The 21,549-nt window shown below is 33.2% G+C and overlaps 1 protein-coding gene across 3 annotated transcripts; it reads left to right on the top strand.

The window, feature by feature from the left end:
- Positions 1–13,844: 13,844 nt before the first annotated feature.
- LOC131021548 (casein kinase II subunit alpha-2-like) lies at positions 13,845–20,971 on the top strand. 3 transcript variants are annotated; one of them, XR_009100987.1, is made up of 12 exons: positions 13,968–14,433; positions 14,531–14,660; positions 15,546–15,740; positions 16,534–16,691; positions 18,624–18,714; positions 19,077–19,142; positions 19,475–19,557; positions 19,654–19,717; positions 19,815–19,883; positions 20,117–20,210; positions 20,422–20,509; positions 20,622–20,971. XR_009100987.1 is itself a non-coding variant. In XM_057950782.1 (11 exons), the coding sequence occupies exons 1-10, from the start codon at positions 14,093–14,095 to the stop codon at positions 20,174–20,176; spliced, it is 1,257 nt and encodes a 418-aa protein (XP_057806765.1). In that variant the 5' UTR covers positions 13,968–14,092; the 3' UTR covers positions 20,177–20,210; positions 20,422–20,588. The 3 variants fall into 3 exon arrangements, 2 of the variants coding, with proteins under 2 accessions (XP_057806766.1, XP_057806765.1); XM_057950782.1 differs by lacking the exon at positions 20,622–20,971 and having other exon boundaries at positions 20,422–20,588; XM_057950783.1 differs by lacking the exons at positions 20,422–20,509; positions 20,622–20,971 and having other exon boundaries at positions 13,845–14,433; positions 20,117–20,375.
- The last annotated feature ends 578 nt before the right edge of the window (positions 20,972–21,549 follow it).

Raw genomic sequence — 21,549 nt, 5'->3', positions numbered from 1 at the left:
TGTGGCTTTTTGTCGGCTGCGAAATTCATTTGGGAAAGTGATGTGGCAAGGAAAGAATAACTGTGTTGCTTGCTCCCGTTGACGATTCGGATTATCACAGCCGTCAATAACAAGACTATGGGTGCGTCATTATGATGCTAATCCAAACACTTTAACACATCCAAAGCTCTTAATCGAATTTTGCTATTGCATGCATTCCGATGTATAATACATTCATCTTAATTAAATTCAATTAGAGTTTATTAATCTTCAGTTAAAGTTTTTGAGTTTATTAATCTTCAGTTCGAGTTTATTCATTCTTGATTAAGGTTTATTAATCCTATTTGGGATTTAATTAGGACAAATACACACTACATTCGGATGCACTAGAGTGTACTTTGTGAATTTTACCTTGATAGGCTTGACATATGAATTTATAGGTGGCCATCCTAAATTGTAAAATACACACTAAAAAGTTAATTTCTCTTGGATCCCAACCATATACGTCTATACTATATTAAAAAGTCAATAAATGATAATTTTATAAATAAAGACAAAAATTCAATAGGTGGCAATAAAAACGGTAACGAATCTCTTCATTTAAACTCCTTGAGACCTCCTGTTGGGCCCGTCTGTTTGGCGCAGATTTTGTTCTGGAAAAATAATATGGTTCCAAAATATTAAATTCATGTGTTTGATTAGTTTTTTTTATCAAACATGAAAACAAGGAAATAATGCAACTTTTCATAATTCTTACTCCCTCCGTCCACTAATTCATGACCTAATGAGCAAAACACGAGTTTTAAGAAAAATTGTATTTTTATTAGTTGAGTGGAGAAAGGGACCCACAATTAATGTATTGTTTATTAGTTGAGTGGAGAAAAAGTGTATTGTTTTGGGACCCACCAATTAAATATTAATAAAAACTTACTAAAAATGGATAGGCCTTGAGTTGGTGGACGTCCCAAAAAGGAAAGAAGACCTTGAATTAGTGGACGGAGGGAGTATTTCCTAACTTTTCTTAAGAATTCTTTTTCCTCATTCTCATAATTCTTACTAACATATTATATTTAATGAATAAGCACTCATATAGCCATATTGGAGATTGGAATTCAATATTTGGCTCTCCATAGAAAAATATAAAATTTGACCATTTTTTAACAATTTCAGACTATATACCCTTAATTTGGGCGGACCGGATCGGGCGCGGGTTCGGGTGGTACTCGTTATAATTTGTGCCAAAAGTACCAAATTACTTAGAACAAAAAAATACCAAGTAATTTGGTACTTTTGGCACTAATATTGTCATTTGTGCCAAAAGTACCAAATCACTTGATTTTTTTTTTTTGTTGGTACTTTTGGCACTAATATTCTCATTTGTTCTAAGTAATATGTTTGGCACAAATTATAACATTAGTGTCAAAAGTACCAAATTACTTAATATTTTTTTTGTTTTGCTTTATGTTGGTACTTTTGGTACAAATTATAACGTTAGTGCCAAAAGTATCACCCGAACCTGCGTGCCCAACCCGATCCGGTTTGCCTAAATTAAGGGCAATACAGTCCGAAATTACAAAAAATAGCCAAAATTTTAAGATGGATGTCCAAATATTAAGTTCCATTGCTCAATAGGTTGTCTCAAAAGTTGGCTCTTATATTTAATATTATTTGTATTATTTTATAAAATGTAAATAATAATAATAATAATAATAATAATAATAATAATAATAATTTATTATTATTATTAATTAATAATTTATTTTGAGCAAACCACAATTTAAGTCTTAAAACTGTGAATCATAACTTATGTTGTTGTTGTTGTTGCTGTTAAGAAAATCTTAATTTAATATATTAGAATTATGAATCATATTTTATGTTGTACATTATTATTATTATTATTATTATTATTATTATTATTATTATTATTATTATTATTATTATTATTATTATTATTATTAAATCTTAGAGCTATGAATCACAATTTTTTTATTATTATTATATATAAGAAAATCTGAATTAATTTTAGAATTATGAATCATATAATTAATCTTAATAGTTACTAAACAAGTTGATTAGATAAAAATTTTATGCATATTAAGATACAATTTTATTCTTAAATATATTGATTAAATAATGATACAAATTTATAATCCTAACAATTGTTTTTGCACAAATACTCATGTGCAACCGGTTGCACCGTGCAATTGGTTGCCAGAATGACACTACTTCATTTGTGAAATGACACTTGAACATTTTCGAATGACATTACTTCAACATACAAATGACACTCATTTGTATGTTGAAGTAGTGTCATTCAGAAACCAGTTGCACGGTGCAACCGGTTGCACAAGAGAATGCCTCTTGTTTTTTATATTGCTAAACACAGAAAAATAAATTTATTTGGATTCATTTTTCAAGAAATTATTTTTCTAGGAGTAACATTCACAATTCACATTACTTTTCTAAGAGCATCTCCAACGCGGTGTTGAAAAGCCGCATTAATCCGGGTCTTGCGAGGGGCGGCCGCGTTGGAGAACTGGGCGGTGTCAAAGCCGGGTGAAGACGCGGGTCGAAGGAGAGAAAAGGATGATCGCGTGCGGGAGACGCGCGGAAATTTTAAAAAAAAAAACAAAAAATTACAGAAGAGATGAGAGATGGGGGAAGAAGAAGAAAAAAGAGAAGGGCGGGGCGGGGGGTGGGTGGGTAGGATTGATTTGACTTTTTTTAATACTGTTTTTGTTTTATTTATTGTTTTTGATATTTTCAAATTTAGCATTTTTAATTCCTTTTAATTTTAGCCCAATTTTTAATTATTGTTATTTAATTTATTGTATTGTATTTAAATTAATATGATATTTATTGTTAATTAAAATTATTGTAATTTTTTTATTATTAAAATTATGTAATTTTTTTAATTATGTCTTTAATTTTAGTTTAATTATTGTAATGTTGAATTTTAATTTTAATGAAATTTGGAATTTAAAAATAAAAGTGTAGAAATGTGAATGTTGTGGAAATGAGGATTTAAGGCTGACTCTAAGACCCAATGCATTGGAGAGGGATGTGTCTTAGGTGGGGACCACCATCTAAGACCCCATCTAATGCATTGGAGATGCTCTAATAAACAAACATATCTTCTATGTTTTCTCAATTAATAGTTCAATTTAAATTCGTTTAGGATTTGGTCTCTCCCTTTATAATAATCTTTAAAGATTTTATTTTTCACGATCATTATGTGCAATTTATTGAATAAAATCCAATCAAACTATACTAATTTTTCGGGATAATGGGAACATAATTAAATTAAGGGCTGGCAAATGGTGTCGCTATATATTGTGTCGACTTGATAAGGACACAATATGTTACGGTAAAATTTCAACTAGACCTGTTGAAGATATGTCTATTGAATACGAATTAGACACAATTTGTCCAAATTTGAACATGACATAAATACGATACGGACACGAATATGATATGATATCTTTTGTCTTGACACGACACAATTAAAACTTAACTTACACGCACAATAACGACACAAAAATCATAAAGCTTTTATAATAACAACAATAATAATGCACAATTTGCAATTTTACATAACATATTCGATTTCAAACCTAAAGAAAATACATAAATTATTCAACAATGTGACAATACATTTCAAATTACATACTCAAATGAAGATTAGCTTAAGGGGATAAAATTTAAAATAATAATATATTTTACATATTTATGTTAACAGGTGACCTGTATCCGACACCGGACATGATAATTTCATGTCATTATCAGGTCAACTCGAAAAGGCTTGATATTAACCTATTAATTTTGTACGTATTTATATCAGATTACCATATGGCGTCAAATTAAAATTGCTAGCTATATAACTTCATTTTTTTTTGATAAATTTATAATATTAAATAGATAATTTAAAAGGCCGCGCCACAGGGGACTCGAACCCAAGACCTTTGGCCTTAGGCATTAACCCCTTATGTTATAGTATTATCTTTTAAGGGGATGTTTGATTTGGTGGATGTGATTGATAAAATTGATAGGATTGAAGAGATGATTAAATAATTCATCCAATTTTGAGGTGATAAATAAGCGTCAATTGAATGATTAAATGCGACTGAATTATCAATCACGGACCCAATCAACCTTACAAATTAAACACTTGATTAAGGTGGATTATTTCATGCCCAAACCAAACGCGTCCCACGAAGATTAATACTCCCTCCGTCCACTAATTATTGGCCTAGGAGGCAAAACACGAGTTTTAAGAAAAAATGTATTTTTATTAATTGAGTGGAGGAAATGACCCACAATTTATTAAAGTCAATGCAATTAAGCCACAATTTATTAAAGGGACCCACAAGTTTGATTAAAATATGAATATAAACTTACCCAAAATAGATAGGACATAAATTGGTGGACGGACCAAAAAGGCAAGTAGGCCAACAATTAGTGGACGGAGGGAGTATTATAAATGCTGAGGGTCATCATTGCTCATACTCATTATGTTCATAATAAAATAGTGCAGTTATTGATTGTTTTATTATTTGTGAAGGAACTAGGAAATGGATGTTGCCTTCATTTTTTTATGACAATAGAAAGTCATGTCGTCGCCAGTTTTTAGACAATATATCATCCCAAAAGAAGAAATATAAAGTAAAAAAAGTTTAAAACGGTATTCTTCTTACGACACATATTTGATATTATTAAAAATTACAAAGCACTACTCGTGTTATGTACATTAAATTAAATAAAAAAAGTACTATATACTTTTAATCATGGCATACACGATTATAAAATATAACTCATACATACGGCTCGCAGTTCTCTAGTTCATAATGTGAATGTTAATAATGTCACTTTATTAAAATAATCACATGTCCAATTGTCCATACCGATATAGAATAATGTGACGATATACCCTATAATGTCTAATTTTTCTATTTGAAATATTTATTTTTACTTATATAAGCGGGGCAGCACATATCATAGGTGAAAAATGATATAGTGCATGTGCCGTGAACTGATCGTCATTACTCTCATTTATTTTATTTTATATACACTAGTTAAGCAATATAGTACTACATGTGACGTACGTGAAAAGTTACATATTTAAATAATATAATAATAATAAAAAAAAGAGAACCAGCATATATAAAAATAAAATGCCGTGGTGAGCAATATGTTGCTTTACAGCATTATGTTGGTAACTATTAAGGGAACTAATAGAAATAAAGTTTAAGATTTTGCTTCTTGGAATAGAAAGTTGAAAATTCCGTGTTCATTTCCCACGTCAAGCATATCATCCCTTGCCTTTGCTTCCATTTGATGGCTTCGGACAATCTTATGGAGTAAAGGAGCCTTTTATATCATACCTATTCATAATTTCATATCACTATAATTAAAAATTAAAATTTTGAGAAAAGGGGGTTCCACGAGTATGAAGTAATGATAAAGCAACTATTGATTTTTAAAATAATAAAAGCTAATCAGTGTTGCACTAGGATATTCCTAATCTATACGTCTATTAAAGGAGACCTAATTTTAGAAATAGTAAGTTATGTTTTTCAGTTAAATCACTTTATTATACTTTGAAAATATTTAAATTTAGAATAAGTATAATTAAATAATCATATAATTTTTTTTGAAAGTAAATAAATGGCATCTCTTTATTTTTGTCATTAATAAACAAAAAGTAAATGAAAAAAGAATATATGATGTTCAACATTAAAGATAAAAGAGAGTGAATAAAAATTAATTTTGACATTTTAAATTATCACAATTTATTCATTAGAAAAATGCATTTATTATCTAGATTTGTTTGAAATGTGATTTAATTTAAATATTAAATTACAAAAGTTCGTCTGAATTTTATGAGAAAGAAAACGTAAGTGAAGTAAAAAATTTTAGTGCACATGAGCATATCTCATTGCATGGGCAGGCTGCTGCACTGTTACCTGTTAGATTATGTTTATCAGGCTATCAGCAATGGGTTCACTTCAATCACTTAATTATCTAATCATTTTTAATATTTAATTTTTTTTTCACATCATCAATATTCATTCCAATTTAACCATATTTGCTTTTGGTGATTTATTAATGATCAATCCAACAACCTAACCACAATATTATATAATTATTTTTAATCATAATAATTTTTGTAATATTAAATACAAATTACAATATTGTAAAAAATTCAGATTACGACAAACTAAAAACATAAATTAATTACAATAATCCAAACTGGAAATTGAAAATAAACAATCGATACTAATCATTTAATTACGATATTAGGTTGTTTTATTATGAAGAATTTGTATAAAATATACTTAATTACATATAAAATTTTTTTGGATTGAAGTCAACTCATGGGTGTCTACCCCTAAACCCTTAGCCCTATACATATTAAATCTTTTCGGATGGGAGTAGACCTCTGGGTGTCTATCCTAAATATAGAAATAAATAATCGATACATGTTATATGTAGAGACAGGGACGGAGCCAGGAATTAATTTCGGGGGGGCTGAAATTGTACGGGGGTTCGGGGGCGGTAGCCCCCGAGATTTTTTTTTTTGGGCATTCTGTATATTTACTAGTTTCAATACATTATAATTTTTTTAGCATTTCATACATATTAGGCATTTTTTATTAAAAGATAAGTATAATAGTAATAATAACAAACAATATTTCATAGATTATATAGTTTTAAATAACGGAATTATCCTTAAATTAAGTATATATATGAGAGAATATAATAACCAAATACTCTTTTATTAAACAAAATTATTTTATAATAGGTATAAACATATATCTATATATATTTAAAAAAAAAAACTCAAAATTTGGGAGGGGGCTCTAGCCCCCCTGGCTCCGTCTATGTGTAGAGAGGAAAAAATGGGAGAATTCAAAGATGTGTTGAAATTATATAAAGAGTGGACTGGTCTCTATTTATATAGAATGAAAAAAATATAATTTTTGTATTTTTTTTTCTAATATTTTATATAAAAGATATATATGATAATTATCTAAACAAAATCACCAAAGCCAATGGAATAGAGACAAGTGCATGCATATCTCTCTCATCGATAGAATATAGAGGACAGACATAGACCACCACCGTAGTGTCATTTTCCTTGCGGTCGACCATGCCAAAATTCATTATTCCCATTTTTTTATTTTTTTTATTATTTTCTAGGTGTCGTTCAACCACCACTACCAAGTGCCAACCACCTACAGATGAAACATGGTCTTATTGTTAGTGGAGCAAAAGCATAGCTTAACGAGTTCATTGTTTCTATTTCTAAAAAAGTAAGTAGGATGGTCTAATATCGAGGAGGTCTAGTTTAAATGGTAAAATTGAGGCATTGAAATCTCTCTTTTGCAAAAAGTTATTAATTCAAGTGTCACCGACTTCGTGTGCAAGAGGTCAGGGAACAAGGACAACAAAATCAAGGCAGATCCGATCAAGGAAGTTAATGACAGCAAGGCTATGACTAGGCTGATAAAGAGGGCTTTGTCCGTGTCAAAAACCGTGCCAACCGTTGGAAACCGAAAGAGGTGGAGAATGGCACGAAAGACATAGTTTACAATAATAACTTCGTTGCTTTGGACGAGGTGGATAACGAAGACCCCGGTCTTCCAGAAACGCATAGCAGCCCCCATTTGGAAAGCCATGGAAAGCTTCTACTGGATCTGATAGCATGGGCATCTCAGGCCCTGATCTGCTATAGGCTGTCAAGACGCCACTCGAGGAGGACAATGGAGATGACATAGAAATCGTGGAAGAATGAGAAATGCAGGAAGAGGAGAGCCATGTCAATGGCATAGAAACTGAACATGATAGAATTGCGCAACAACTATCAAAATTCAGCACACAGGCTGCTCCTCGTAAACCCCATTGAAAATAGCATCAAAGGCAGGTTGAGAAAACCTTTGGAAACGGGGAAGATTGTCCCTAACCTGTAAGCGAAAAGTGTTATCCAAAGTCGCCTTAAGGAAACTTATGACGCCAGACACTCCCCTCGGGACTTCTTTATCAATAAAGGAGTGTCTTCAAGTGCTAAAGCTATGACCAATATAACTTTTCAACGATGGGATAATGAAGTGGAGGCAGGGGAAACCCCATCCACACATCGTTCCTAATTTGATGAATCTACTTGTTTGGAATGTCTGTGGCCTCACGGATAAGTCTAAACGCATTCTCAAGGAGCACTGTCGTTCTTTCTCTCCGCTTATTGTTGGTATCATTGAGTCAAAGTCTTCCTTCAGGCGCATTATCTCCAATTTTTGGTCTTCTCTTAATCTTGTCCCGGCGCATCAAAACTTTCGGCAAGATAAGTGTTCTAACATTTGGTTTTTTCATCATATTTCTGTGGTTTCCAACTATTATTCTCTCATATTTCTGAAAAAATGGCAAATTAAAAGAAATTAGGATTTTTTTTTATTATTTAGTATTATATGTGTAATTCAATATATATATATATATATATATATATATTCCACGTCGGTGTTATGTGTAAAATTAAATGCACATCACTGCTATGTCATTTTTCCGGTCATCGAAAAAGAAAATCGTGGAAAAATTGAACAAACGTCAAAGTATTTGATAAAAAATAGAATTTTTAAAGATCATGGGAAAAATGAATTTTGGACAAAGTTCGTGATATTATATGCAATTAACCCTTTTATTAATAACCTGGACTATATGATTAAACAATAAAACTAAATTAAAGGCTTGAATATTAATGGGTTGGGTTATCATTTCGACTTAGGACATCTAGTCCCCTTCATTAATTAAATAGTAATTAATGTAATTAAATCCATAATTTAAGACAATAAATCCATAATTTAAATATAATTAGTAAATTAATTCAATCTAGCCTAAACTAATTTAATTTATCAAGACCCACATTAAATGAAAGGTTATTGAGCCCACATAAATAAAAGTAGACCAACAAACTAAATATAGTAAAATTGGCAAAATGATGAAGCCCAAAACATTGGTCAACCTAATTCTCGATTTCTCTCATTTGTTCTCTCTCTCGGATTTAAAACTCACACACCCACGCCCACGCCCACGCCCACTCTCTCTCTCTCTCGTCGCTGCCGTCCCCTTCCTTTCTCTGTCGCTGACAGCACATACACGATCAGGGGCGGATCCAAAATTTCTTGATAGGGAGGGAGGCTGAACTAGAACGTATGCACGGGGGTTCTGGGGCGGCAGCCGTCGAGCCAAAATTTTTCGATAGTTCATATAGTTTAATTTTATATTCAAGTAGAATCTTAATGGATTTAAAATTAGAATTCGATCACCGATTATAATAAATAATTATTTTTTTATTAATTCAATAACAAATATATTGAAAGCATATAAAAAATTATCTCTCTATGGGTCTTAAAAAATTAATCTATCTTCTACAAAAATAAATTAACTTCTATTATTACTTTAAAAGATTTTTTTTTTATCTTTTTCTGAAAGTTGGACTGGGCTTTGAGCTTAACTATATAGATATTAGGCTAAATATATTTAATATATATAGGACAAAATTTTGGGGTTGCACTGGACTGGAGCCCATTGCAGTCCCAATGAAGAGTCGCCACTGGCCCACTGCACACGACTAGGATTATCTAAATGGTTCGGTTTGGTTACCCGGACCGAAATTTTTGGTTACCTGAACCCAAAATATGGCCTATTTCACTAACTGTTCCCGAACCGTTTTGGGTGATCGGTTACCCGAATCGGTTATTTAGGTATCCGAACACCCGTTTAAAAAATTAAAATTCAGAAAATTTGCTATTTAGAAGGGTCAAATTCTGGTCTTCAACAATACAAAGAGCAACTTATCCACCGAACCAAAGCATATTCTTGTACTTCTAATACAACATAATTTTATTTTACCACATATTTGAATTATTTTTTTTAGAAAAAACAAAAAAAATCGACAAATAATGCATCATAAATCCATGTTTCTTGACAATTGGTCCAAAATCGAGTTAAGAGTTCAAGAAAACGAATGAAATCAAGCCGACGAGAGCCCAAATAATGAAGTCACCAAATTCAAAAGATCCAACGTCGACACGGTTGGAGAATTTGATGATTAGGTGGGTCAAGGGGACGAGTCGTGCCAAGCCGAATAGGTAACTTGGTAAGAGAACTATATGGGCTTTGATTCTTAATCTATATAATAAATGGCTCTAAAAAAAATCTATATCTATATAATATATGAAAGAGGAGTTTTCTACCTCCATTTTCCCTCCTCTATTATCACATAATTTAAAATTATTTAATAACTATAATCATCATTACATGTTGGGTTCGGGAAGGTTGACTGAACATGTGTATGGAGGGGGAGAATACACATGTAGGCTATTTTTGTCGAATCGAAGACAAACAAACCAAATTTCAATTGGAAAATAGTTGTAGACTGATACTGAAGTAACTTCAATATTTTGATTTCAGTCAAGCACATAGCTTTAACTGATATCCACGTAAGGCTTCAGTATAGAGTTTGTGAAACAGAGTAGAGTTACTAATCTTACTGACTATCAAATAATTGATCAGTTAGACTAATAACTCATCAGAGGAAATTTAAACTTAATTCAAATAGCCTTTAGAAAGAGTTTGTCACTTAACAAAATCCTTAGTTACACTTTTCAGTTAAGTCAGTTCAGTTATAAAACAAGTTTAACGCAAATAAGGAATAACTAAAAGCAGATAAAGAACACAAGAAATTTTACGTGGTTCGGAAAATAAATTCCTACGTCCACGACCATATGATTAGTCTGACAAACACTCTGGGCTAATGCTTACGAGTGTACAGCGAACCTTACAACTGTAAATCAGATTTTCAGTACCAACACATTGTGTTGGATTTCTCGCTCGCTCTTAGCACGCTAAGACACACAAATGCCTTTGTAGTGCTTGGCTAAGATCTCTGGAGTCATAACCCTGGTCTGAACTCCTCTCTACTCGAACACTCTTTTCACTCGGTTGAAAAGAGGTTCGAAATCTCCCAACTAAGATTACTGAGAGCAGGCTCTCAAGTAATTGATTCTAGGCTTAGAATAAAACAAGGGTTGCCTAGATTTATAAGAGAGTTTAGGTAATCAGTAAAACTGATTTTACAACGTTTGAGTACTCTCTTCTTCGATTCAAAGTTTTGTCTAAGTTAATATTGGCTTGTAATTTTGACAGAGCTTCAGCGTATGTCTTTGAATCGGTGAAGATTGAATGCGATCATCGAGCTCCATTTATAGGTGAAGTCCCGAATATATCCGTTGGAGAGATGGTCTTCAGGATTTCAGCCGTTGTGAGACGTTCTGTGCTTTGGGCTGAGGCTTCAATCTTCTTAGCTCTTGATTGGTTGAAGGTCCGAATCCTTTATGTCCTTGGAGCAGGGTGCTTTTGAACTTTAGCACGAAAAAGGAAAGTTGGTGTGCTGGAAATGACGATTTTCATGTCTGGTGCATTTAATGTTGTTGCAGGAGCATTTAATGCGGGCGCCAGCGTTTCAGTTTGATGAAGATTGTTGACTGATAAACTCAAGTCGAAGCTACGTGGTTTACACGTGTTTGCACGTGAGATCTTAAGTTTAACTGAAGAATCAGTTAGAGTTTTTGTCCTTCGCTTGAGCAGTCGTGGTCTTCAGTTAAATTGTCTTCCAATTTAACTGAACTGAACGTCTCTAGTTCACAATGTCCTTCGTATCACCAGCGTCTTCCTTCAATTGTTCTATCTTCAGTCGGGTTTTGATCTTTTAAGTCTTCAGTCTTCAGTTTCTTTGGTCTTCAACATGGAGAAACTTTAGTTACCTGTAACCTTCAGTCTAGCTAAAAGATTGAACTCTATCAGTTGAGTTCAAACCACAAAGGCTAGTCTAGGAGAAGAGAAAACTAAAAGTTTTGGGATCATCAAAACTGTGATAGGATATTTATTCTATTTCCCAACATTACACTTTATACATAATTGAAAGTTACATTTTTAAATTCAGAATTTTATTGAGTAATTGATATTTTATTTTTAAATTATATTTTACATTATTTATATTTTGATTTTATTTAATATTTATATTTATTTATTTAAAATATTATTTAATTTGATCTCGCCATGCATCGTATGGATGGTGGTACTAGTTTTTCAATGAAGATACACATGCCACTCAATTTAAATATTTACATTAAAATTGAGCTCAAGCTCTTTATTCTTTTTTATTTATTCTTTATACGGTATATTAATTAGTTCTTAATCTTTAAAATTAGTCTTTAGTTTACTCATCTCTAGCCCTACTCCTAGTGTTTATTTATTAAATATTGTTCTCCCTCCGTCCCGCGAATCTTGACACGTATTCCTTTTTGGGTCGTCCCACGAATCTTGACACATTTTCAAATAAGGTAATAATTAGTTCAAAAATAAAGTTTTTAATTACATTCTATTTTCTAGTTTATCACTTTATTATCTTCTCTCTCTCATACTTTATCAATTTTATACTTTATTAAATACTAATCCACAATTTCTTAATTCCCGTGCCGAAACCAAATGCGTCAAGATTCGTAGGACGGATGAAGTAATTAGAAGATTGTAATTTATTGTTCATATTAATTGTAATTCGGTTACTTTGAATTCAATAAAAGTGCAAATTTTATTATCATTTGAGTGTTATACTTTGTTTTGTTTATAGTTTTCAACAATTTAATAATATGTAATATAGTAAATTATGTCATTTCAAAAGAAAAATATACACATTAACTGCGACAGATTATCGTTGACGCATATTATTAAATATACACATCCATAGCTTTGCCGACCAATACGTAAAGGTGGAAGCTTTAAAGAAAGCTTCGTCTCAGTGTTGTAAATCTCAAAATCAACTACTCGACCATCGAAATCAATACTCCTATCATAGAAATATTCAATCTGAGTAGAAAATATAATAATACTAGTGCTACTGCTCGTGCCGTGCTCAACTGGAACTGCAACAGCCTCAGCTGAGCATTTGAGCCCTAGCATATCACAACTCTTATGGAACTGACTTTTATCGTAACCAGGTATTGGATCTGTCCGCGCTGTCCTCACCATGTGCTCGGCCAACAACGGAAAGCTGTATATGCCCATACTGTCGCAGGAATGGTCGCCTTTCATCAGACGATAATCTACGCCTTCAAACATGAAGATTGTTGAACCCAGCCCGTACCGTAACTGACTCCTCCTTCAAATTAGGTCAATTATAGTTCACCCTTCCGATAAACTGTAAATCGCCGATTTAGATCCGAACCGGCAATTTCCAACTGGCGGCCGTGGACATCACTAAAATACCTATAGCTGCCCTTCCTGAACACGAATGCGGCCTGGAAAATTAAAAGCCTTGGCAGCCACGAAGGTACCCACCGCATCCCCATGGAGTTTTCATCACCAAAAAAGCCGCATCTGTATTCTGTGTCATAACAAAATCAACCAAACTGGAGATTATACCACCATTTACATTTACAAACATTCGAATGAAGAAATGATCATTTAATTTCATGCATAATGGATACCGACCATGAAAATGGTACTGCTTTATATATATTTTTTCTCATAATCATTCCATTACTGATACTATACTAATTTATTTACTTTTCACTTAATTTGATTCATACATACCAATTATGCCCTTATTTGCAGCAATTTAATTAATGTATTCAATTAATTGGTAGTGATATCATATCTCAGTGTTATTAATGTTCAAATTAGAAGTATAGCGTTTATCGAATAAACAAGTTTAATGCATGCTATTTTTTTGTTCTTGTAAGTTTGTTGGTGTAAAAATAAAAAAATTAAGATTTAGGTCGAAAATTTATAGTAGTTGAGAGAGAATTCAAGCTTATTAATTCATCAGAAAACTCTGATCCAAAACGAAATGAAGCGGAGCAGGATAACTTTCCATGCGGGTCCGACCTAATTCGAAAACCCTCTAGCCTTATCCATTTCTCATGAAACGACGTCGCTAGGTAGTTACGAAATTCGGAAAGGAAATAGAAAAAGAAATACGAAAGGAGAAAAAGGGAAAAAGGGTTTCCATGGAAAAGAAGAGCAGCAGAGGAACGCAAATTATAATAACCCTTACCATTTGATGGCCGTAAGGCCTCTCCAATTCTTCGTGTCGCGCCACCACCCTCATCGCTCCTCGCCGCCCGGCCTCGTCCACCGTCTAGCATCCCCGCTCGCTCTAAACCACCACCAGAATATACACCACTACCGCCAGAAGGAAGAAGGCCAACCGCCGCCTCTGCCGCCGCCGGACCAGCAATTAACCTCCGTCAGCCGCCGCTCCCTGCTCGAAACCATGTCGCAGAAGATCGGGAAAGCGATTAGGCGGCCTGGAGCCCCGTCGAAGGCGCGGGTCTACTCAGACGTCAATGTTATCCGCCCTAAGGAGTATTGGGACTACGAGTCGCTAACTGTTCAATGGGGGTAATTAATTGGGTTGCTCGATTGTTTTTTCTTTAATTTCTAATTTGTTTTTTTTTGGCTTTGTTTGATTCCTTTTGGCTTCGATTGGTTGCGACAGGGAGCAAGATGATTACGAGGTGGTCAGGAAGGTGGGTAGGGGGAAATATAGCGAGGTTTTTGAGGGTATTCACGTAACCAATAACGAGAAATGCATCATCAAAATCCTCAAACCGGTCAAGAAGAAGAAGGTCTCGTATTTTCGTTTTTCTGATAAATTTATTGTTCCTCAAGATAGTTGCGTTGCTGAAAAATGCTATTTCTTGGGTGGTATGGAGATTTGTTTTTTGACCAATTCCAGTTACGGGCCTGTCTTTAAGCCCTGTGTAGATTATGGGATTCAAATGCCAACTATAACAATTCTCCAGCTATCAGCTGAAATAATCAGTTCATGCTGTAGTGATATGACTATAAGCATGCTTTGGAGCTGTATGGTATACAATTAACTAGGACGTGGACAGAAAAACTGACATTGATTTTACCATCTCTTACCTTTGCATAATAGCTTATGAGAATTGGGGAATAGGGTTGAGGAGATTGTACTAAAATGAAGGGGGAGAAGAGAGATTGTTTATGTTTCTGAACAATCAATCAAATAGATTAATTGGCTAGAAACTTCCTTAGAAGTAATGGGTCTGAAGACTCTTGTTTCACTTCAATTAGTAAAGAAGTCATTTTCCATATCTCCCCCCTGTAAATCATGCCGTTATTGGTTAAGCATAAGCAGTAGATATAGCGAGGATTTATTTTTTGGTATTTAGATTTTTTGTTTTGTTTTCAATGGGGGGTTGAGTTGGAGGCAAGTGGCAGAAGAATAAGGAAAAGCTAAAAGGAGAAATGGAAAAGATAAATGCCAGAAGTGGGGGATAATTCATGAGAACTAACTACTAAGAAGAGATAATATGAATGCAGGAGAAAAAAAATCTAATGTAGTAGAAGTTTGTCACTTGAATACCTATTCTGGTTCATTGTGAAGCAAGTTTAAATTCATAGTTTGTTTAATATACTATTCTCTGTTGGTACTGCACTTGTAACTGTTTTAAGGCTCTCATGATCGATAGTATCCATTTCTGCAGATCAAGAGAGAGATTAAGATTTTGCAGAATCTCTGTGGAGGGCCAAATATTGTGAAGTTGCTTGATATTGTAAGGGACCAGCAATCAAAGACCCCAAGTCTTATATTTGAACATGTGAACAATACAGACTTTAAAGTGCTGTATCCCACCCTTTCAGACTTTGATATTAGATATTACATATATGAACTTTTGAAGGTACGTCTCTTCTTTCATTTGCATTTACCGTTTGAATAAATTTTGGAGATTGAAGATTGAAATATTTTTCGTTCTTCTTTATCCTCTCAAACGTTTTCAGTCTCTGCTTGCATATTTACTCTAGGGATTCACTTGACATGTGCCATTCTATCAAATTTTATCATCAATTTGATTTTTGTGTTCACATTTTTTGTAACCTGTTGAAGAACAGCGAGCTAAATGGATCAAGTCCTTAAAACTAGACATTTTATGTGGATGTCCATCATTATGATTCCTACCTTCCAACTTGAACTTGGAGAATATAACATAATTTTAAGTTTTTAACTATAACTAGTTTGCTTTCTTTTAATTTTTGGCATGCATTTGCTAGAATCATGAAGAGTAAATTCGAGGACCTAGTTCTTTTATTGTGCTGGGAAGAAAAACTGACAAGCAACAAAGGAAATAGGAATTGCCATAGGTTCTGCTCTTGATTCTGGGGTAGCAGCACCAGCAGCAATGATGCTTATAAGTGTGCTCCGGAGTCTAGTCTGGCATGCATGAGACTATGGCTTCTTGGGCTTGAGTCCATTAAGCTTGTTAATTTAGTTGACTATTTGGCTTGTTTAATATCAAAATGAGCATGCGCTTGTTTATAACAAATTAGTCACCTGCACTCACCTTCTCCTGAGCTCTTCTTGCTGTGATAGAAATGATGTATCCTGATGGAGAAGATTTGAAGCTTTTTTTAATGCTATACAGGCTTTAGACTATTGCCATTCTCAAGATTTGAAGCTTTTTTAATGCTATACAGGCTTTAGACTATTGCCATTCTCAAGGTATCATGCATCGGGATGTGAAGCCCCACAATGTCATGATAGATCACGAGCAGCGTAAACTCCGCCTCATTGACTGGGGACTTGCTGAGTTCTACCATCCAGGGAAAGAGTATAATGTTCGTGTTGCTTCTAGGTTTGCCATCATTCTTCACCTATGGTTTTACTAATGATCTTGTCTTATTTTGTTCGATATACTCTATTTGATAAAATCTACTTCCCTTTTTCAATTTCTATTTCTAATTTGTTCTTTCCGTTTCTGATATGTATGCTCTGGTTTAGTTAGTGGAAGAGAATCATGAAGTATAGTTTATAAACCACCACCAACTATGGAGGAAGAAAATGAAACTCATGTAGGATTGTTTACCAAGTCAAAGGAAGAGAAAATTCTTCTGATATTCAGTTTCTATTTTTGTCTATGATGAATGAGGTTTAAATGAATGCTCTGATTGGTATTAAGATATCCACTTTAAATTATTGTCAACTTAAGACTTGATTTTGTACAACTGTTCTATTTGATTTTTCATACCCAAGCTGTATGCTACTCTTTTGCATATGGAGTGGGGTTGTGTCTATTTCTCTTGCAGCACATAATGCCAACAATGACTTTTCAAGTTCTAGGTCAATTTATATATTCCTTTAACATAGTAATAAATAATTGTATTAATTATCTCTATGGCTATGATTTCAATTTCAAATATTTGTTCTGACATACTAAATAATGGTTCTGATTACTAGAAGTTTGTATTTGGTATTTAGTACTAGTAAGCTTATAAATTTGAACCATGAGCATGATGTGGTCTCACTAAAGCTCTGTGGCTGCAGATTAGGCAACTATATATAAGCTGACAGTTTTTTATTCTTATCTAGAACTCCCTTGTGCACTAAACTTGTAGTATTGTCACAGGTTGCTGGATCATGCAAATGATAGAATAGATGCATAAAGATCTGTGGTAGATAACAAATGGAATAATGAATTATCTTGACCTAGGTAGGGTGTTATAATTCTGAAAAGTGATAGTTTACTTGACGAGAATTCAATTTTGATTCTGTAAGTCCAATTTTGAGAGAAAGAATGAAGATGTTTGTTTAGTTTAGCTGAAGTGAACAAATTGATGAGTGTTAAAGTGGACTCTTATAATGTTGTACACATCTTCTCAAACTCTTAATTCTATGTATGCATCTTTCATTATCATATACTTGATTAATAAACCCTGTTATTATGATAATGATAATATAATAACTTAATTAGAATAATAAAATATAAGTGTTGTTGGTGAAAACCAAAAATCTTGAAACTTTAGATGCATCTAGATAGGTAGTAAATAATGAACTTGATTTCAAGGTAAATATGTTTAAAGAAGATTACATCTAAAAAATGTACTATAGAAAATAATTTACTTTGAGTTTATTGAATTTGCCTTATTAGTTCTCTGTAGTCTTCTTGATAGGAAATTAATTGTCAAGTACAAGTTTGTCTATAAATTATTTCTGTCAACTGCAGTGCACATGGTTGATTTCTTGGTAAATATCCTATTAATTGATGCCCTTATTGCTAATTTACATGGTTTGTTGTTATCTCGTATGAGTGAGTGGATGCATTTGATTATGACCTATATGAATAATTGATTGGGTTACTTCTTATATGTATAATCTGACAAATGTAGGGACAGTAGGCAATTTGAACATTTTTAGCTTTTATTTTAAATTTGGATTAACCATAGGACTTGGTTGTCTCTTGCAAATTTATAAGCTATCTAGATTTGAACTATTGGTAAAACTTGGGTGTCAGAATAAAATGTGAATTAGTGACTATTTCAAGGGATTAATTAAATTATTTAAAAATTGCCATGCTACACATGCTTCACTTCTGCCAGCTTATCGTATTTAAAAATCTGGGTAGCAGCCTCTTATCTCAAGCTCTTCTCCCAGATCTCTGCTCTGTCACCATATTTAATTGTTGAAAGATGGTTACAGTTTCATGGGCGTGAGTACATGCATTTGTTTGATTATATAGCTTCTAGCTTTGTGCCAAGTATACATTTTCACAATTTTGTCATATGTGCAGATATTTTAAAGGCCCTGAACTTCTTGTTGATTTGCAAGACTATGATTACTCCTTAGACTTATGGAGCTTGGGCTGTATGTTTGCTGGAATGGTATGCTCTCTTCTTTTATCCGTCTGTTGTAAGATTTAAACTTCTATTCTTCTACATATGTGCTATACCATAATTAGGTGGTATACTAATGGACTTGGACATATAAATTGGTGAGATTCTTTTTAAAATTGCTAACCCAGAAGATTGGTTCATTCTCTTTTCTAATATTGACTACAATCACATCTATTATATTAGGCATCTTAATCTATCATAGCTATTGTTGAAGCCATAAATGAGTAACTTTTATGATCTATTGTGATGTGATGTGTGGATGGTAGATGGGAATTTGAATGGTAATACCCAAAATAAGTATAAAAAGTTCCTATTTGTAATGATGCTTATATGAAGCTTGTGGTGTACAGATATTCCGTAAGGAGCCTTTCTTCTATGGGCATGATAACTACGATCAACTGGTCAAAATTGCAAAGGTATATCTAAAGATAACTCTGTAATGAATTTACTTTTACTTGTACTCATTTTTTCTTCCATACAGTTGTTTTCATGGCGGAGATTGGAATGCGTCCCAAGTTCTAGCAATTATTTCTCAACTTCTGTTGAATTAGATTGTCATTCCCTTTGGGTTTAATTGCATCCTTTTTTGTGTATAAAAGTATAAATACTTCTTAAGTTTACTTATCCTTTGGCAATTATGTTTGGAAGTGAATGATTAGCATGTGAGCAGATTCATTACCAGTTTCATGCAAGTAGTTTAAATTGTTGATACGATCTTGTAAGGTATGGAATCTTGATAACATGACAGGTATTGGGTACGGATGAGTTGAATGCCTATTTGAACAAGTACCGCTTGGAATTAGACCAAAATCTTGCTGCTCTTGTTGGAAGGTGAAATATCTGAAACTTTGCACTTGCTCTTCTTTTTGTATGTTTATATAAATTTTTAGTAGAATATTGTACTGATCTTCTGGAGTGCCAATCTAGGCATAGTAGAAAGCCGTGGACAAAATTTATCAATGCTGATAATCAACATTTGGCTGTTCCTGATGTAAGCAATTATCCATATGGCTACTGAGAACCTAATTTCCATGTAATCAAGTTTTGTTATAGTGTTTTGACTGTTCATATTCTTTTATCATCTGAAGGCAATTGATTTTGTTGACAAATTGCTGCGATATGATCATCAAGAAAGGCCAACTGCGAAGGAAGCAATGGTACCTTCTTTGTTCACTTGACTGTTTCCAACATCTAAAGCCACAGGGGATTATTGTTTCTATTAATGGATTTTGAGATTTGGAAACAATACTAATTTTGATTCATCATAAGAAACATTTTATCCAATTTATACTCCATCCGCTCTAATCCTATACTTAATGCTCAAAATTTTGTTCAGTTGCGGCTTTAAGCATATCTTTTTCTGCTGACTGGTGGTTGTAATCTTGTGCAGGCCCATCCTTATTTTTACCCAATAAGGAATGCAGAAAGCCGCAGAAGTCGTGGGCAATAGGATTTGAAGGAGGGGTCACCGTGTCAAATTCGAGGTGCCTGGTTATTCTTGTTTCTCTTGTAAACTTGTACGATCATTCATGTTGAGTAGCTCTGCATGCCGTGCTTATCATCTAATTCATCCACGAGTTTGTTGGACATCCATTGTACACAAATTTGTGTCAGCGCTTTTGTGTGGTTTATGAGATATAGATTTTTCATGGTTGATTTCTTCAATTACATTATCTTTTGCTTGAAATGAAGCAGAAATTGTGGTTTCGCCTTTGGATGGCCTGCCTATGCCCTTGATTACCTTCTAAATCCATCACGTATCTTGTTACTGTAGAAGACATGAGTAAGTTGCATCAATGCATGGATAACTGTTGTATCTTGTGAGATCTATAAAATTTTGTTGTGCTAAAATCTTTTTCCAATCCTATGTATTATGTTTGTTGGCTTTCATTCAGGGATTGTTTTTCTGATCCCCTTTGACTTCTCGTTTGGGCTTCATCTTTTCCACTTCATCTGAAATTCTTCAAATTTTACGAGTACAATATTCCGGCAACAAAGGGAATATACCTCCATGTTTCTGCCATGGCAAGGCTGATTCCGCACCATTATTTATGCTCTGAATCTGAAGCAAGCCCCATTTTAATCTCTGTTTTTGGATGTTTGTTCGGTTTGATGTCAATGGATGTCTAGACTTTTGTTATCTCATATTTTAGGAATTTTAATGAATTTTCATATAATTACGCCAGAAAAAGCTCAATTTAGTGTTTTCATCGCATATCATAAAATATATGTTCGTTATCTTTAATGATGCGATCTAACTTCCATACTGATCGTCAGTAGAAGTAGCGACTGAACATCTTTCGTTAAAGCTTCATCGTTTAGCTTGGTTGCCAAGTGTTTCAGATGAACTTTCCCGTTTTAGCATTATACATTGCGAATATTTTTCACTTTTGGTGCCACAAGTTTAAAGAAATATTAGGTTAAAGTGGGTGAGTGAAAAAAAGGGATTTCATTTTACTGTGAGTGAAGTACTGTCTAAAGTGGGTGCTTTTGAGAGACATCTTAAGATAAAAAATTACGCATATTTTTCTGGAGATAGAGGGGGTATAATTTTATCAAATTTATGAGAATTTCAAATGTAATTCATTATACACTCTTGCAAAACATGTTTTTATGTAAACTTTAAATACTCTATTCGTCCTTCATATTTATGAATATCTTTCATTTTTGGTACATTGTAATTTTCACAATTTGATCCTTGTAACTTACACTATTTATCTACAATATACTTAATAATACCCGTAATGTGTGATTCTTTCTTCACTATTAATAATCCAAACAACTTTTTATTAAAACTTGTGCTGTGATCAATTATGCATATTT

The sequence above is a fragment of the Salvia miltiorrhiza genome, chromosome 4, assembly GCF_028751815.1.
Source record: "Salvia miltiorrhiza cultivar Shanhuang (shh) chromosome 4, IMPLAD_Smil_shh, whole genome shotgun sequence".
NCBI classification, from domain to species: domain Eukaryota; kingdom Viridiplantae; phylum Streptophyta; class Magnoliopsida; order Lamiales; family Lamiaceae; genus Salvia; species Salvia miltiorrhiza.
Note: the sequence above shows the minus strand (reverse complement) of the source record. Positions and strands in the feature narration are given on the sequence as shown.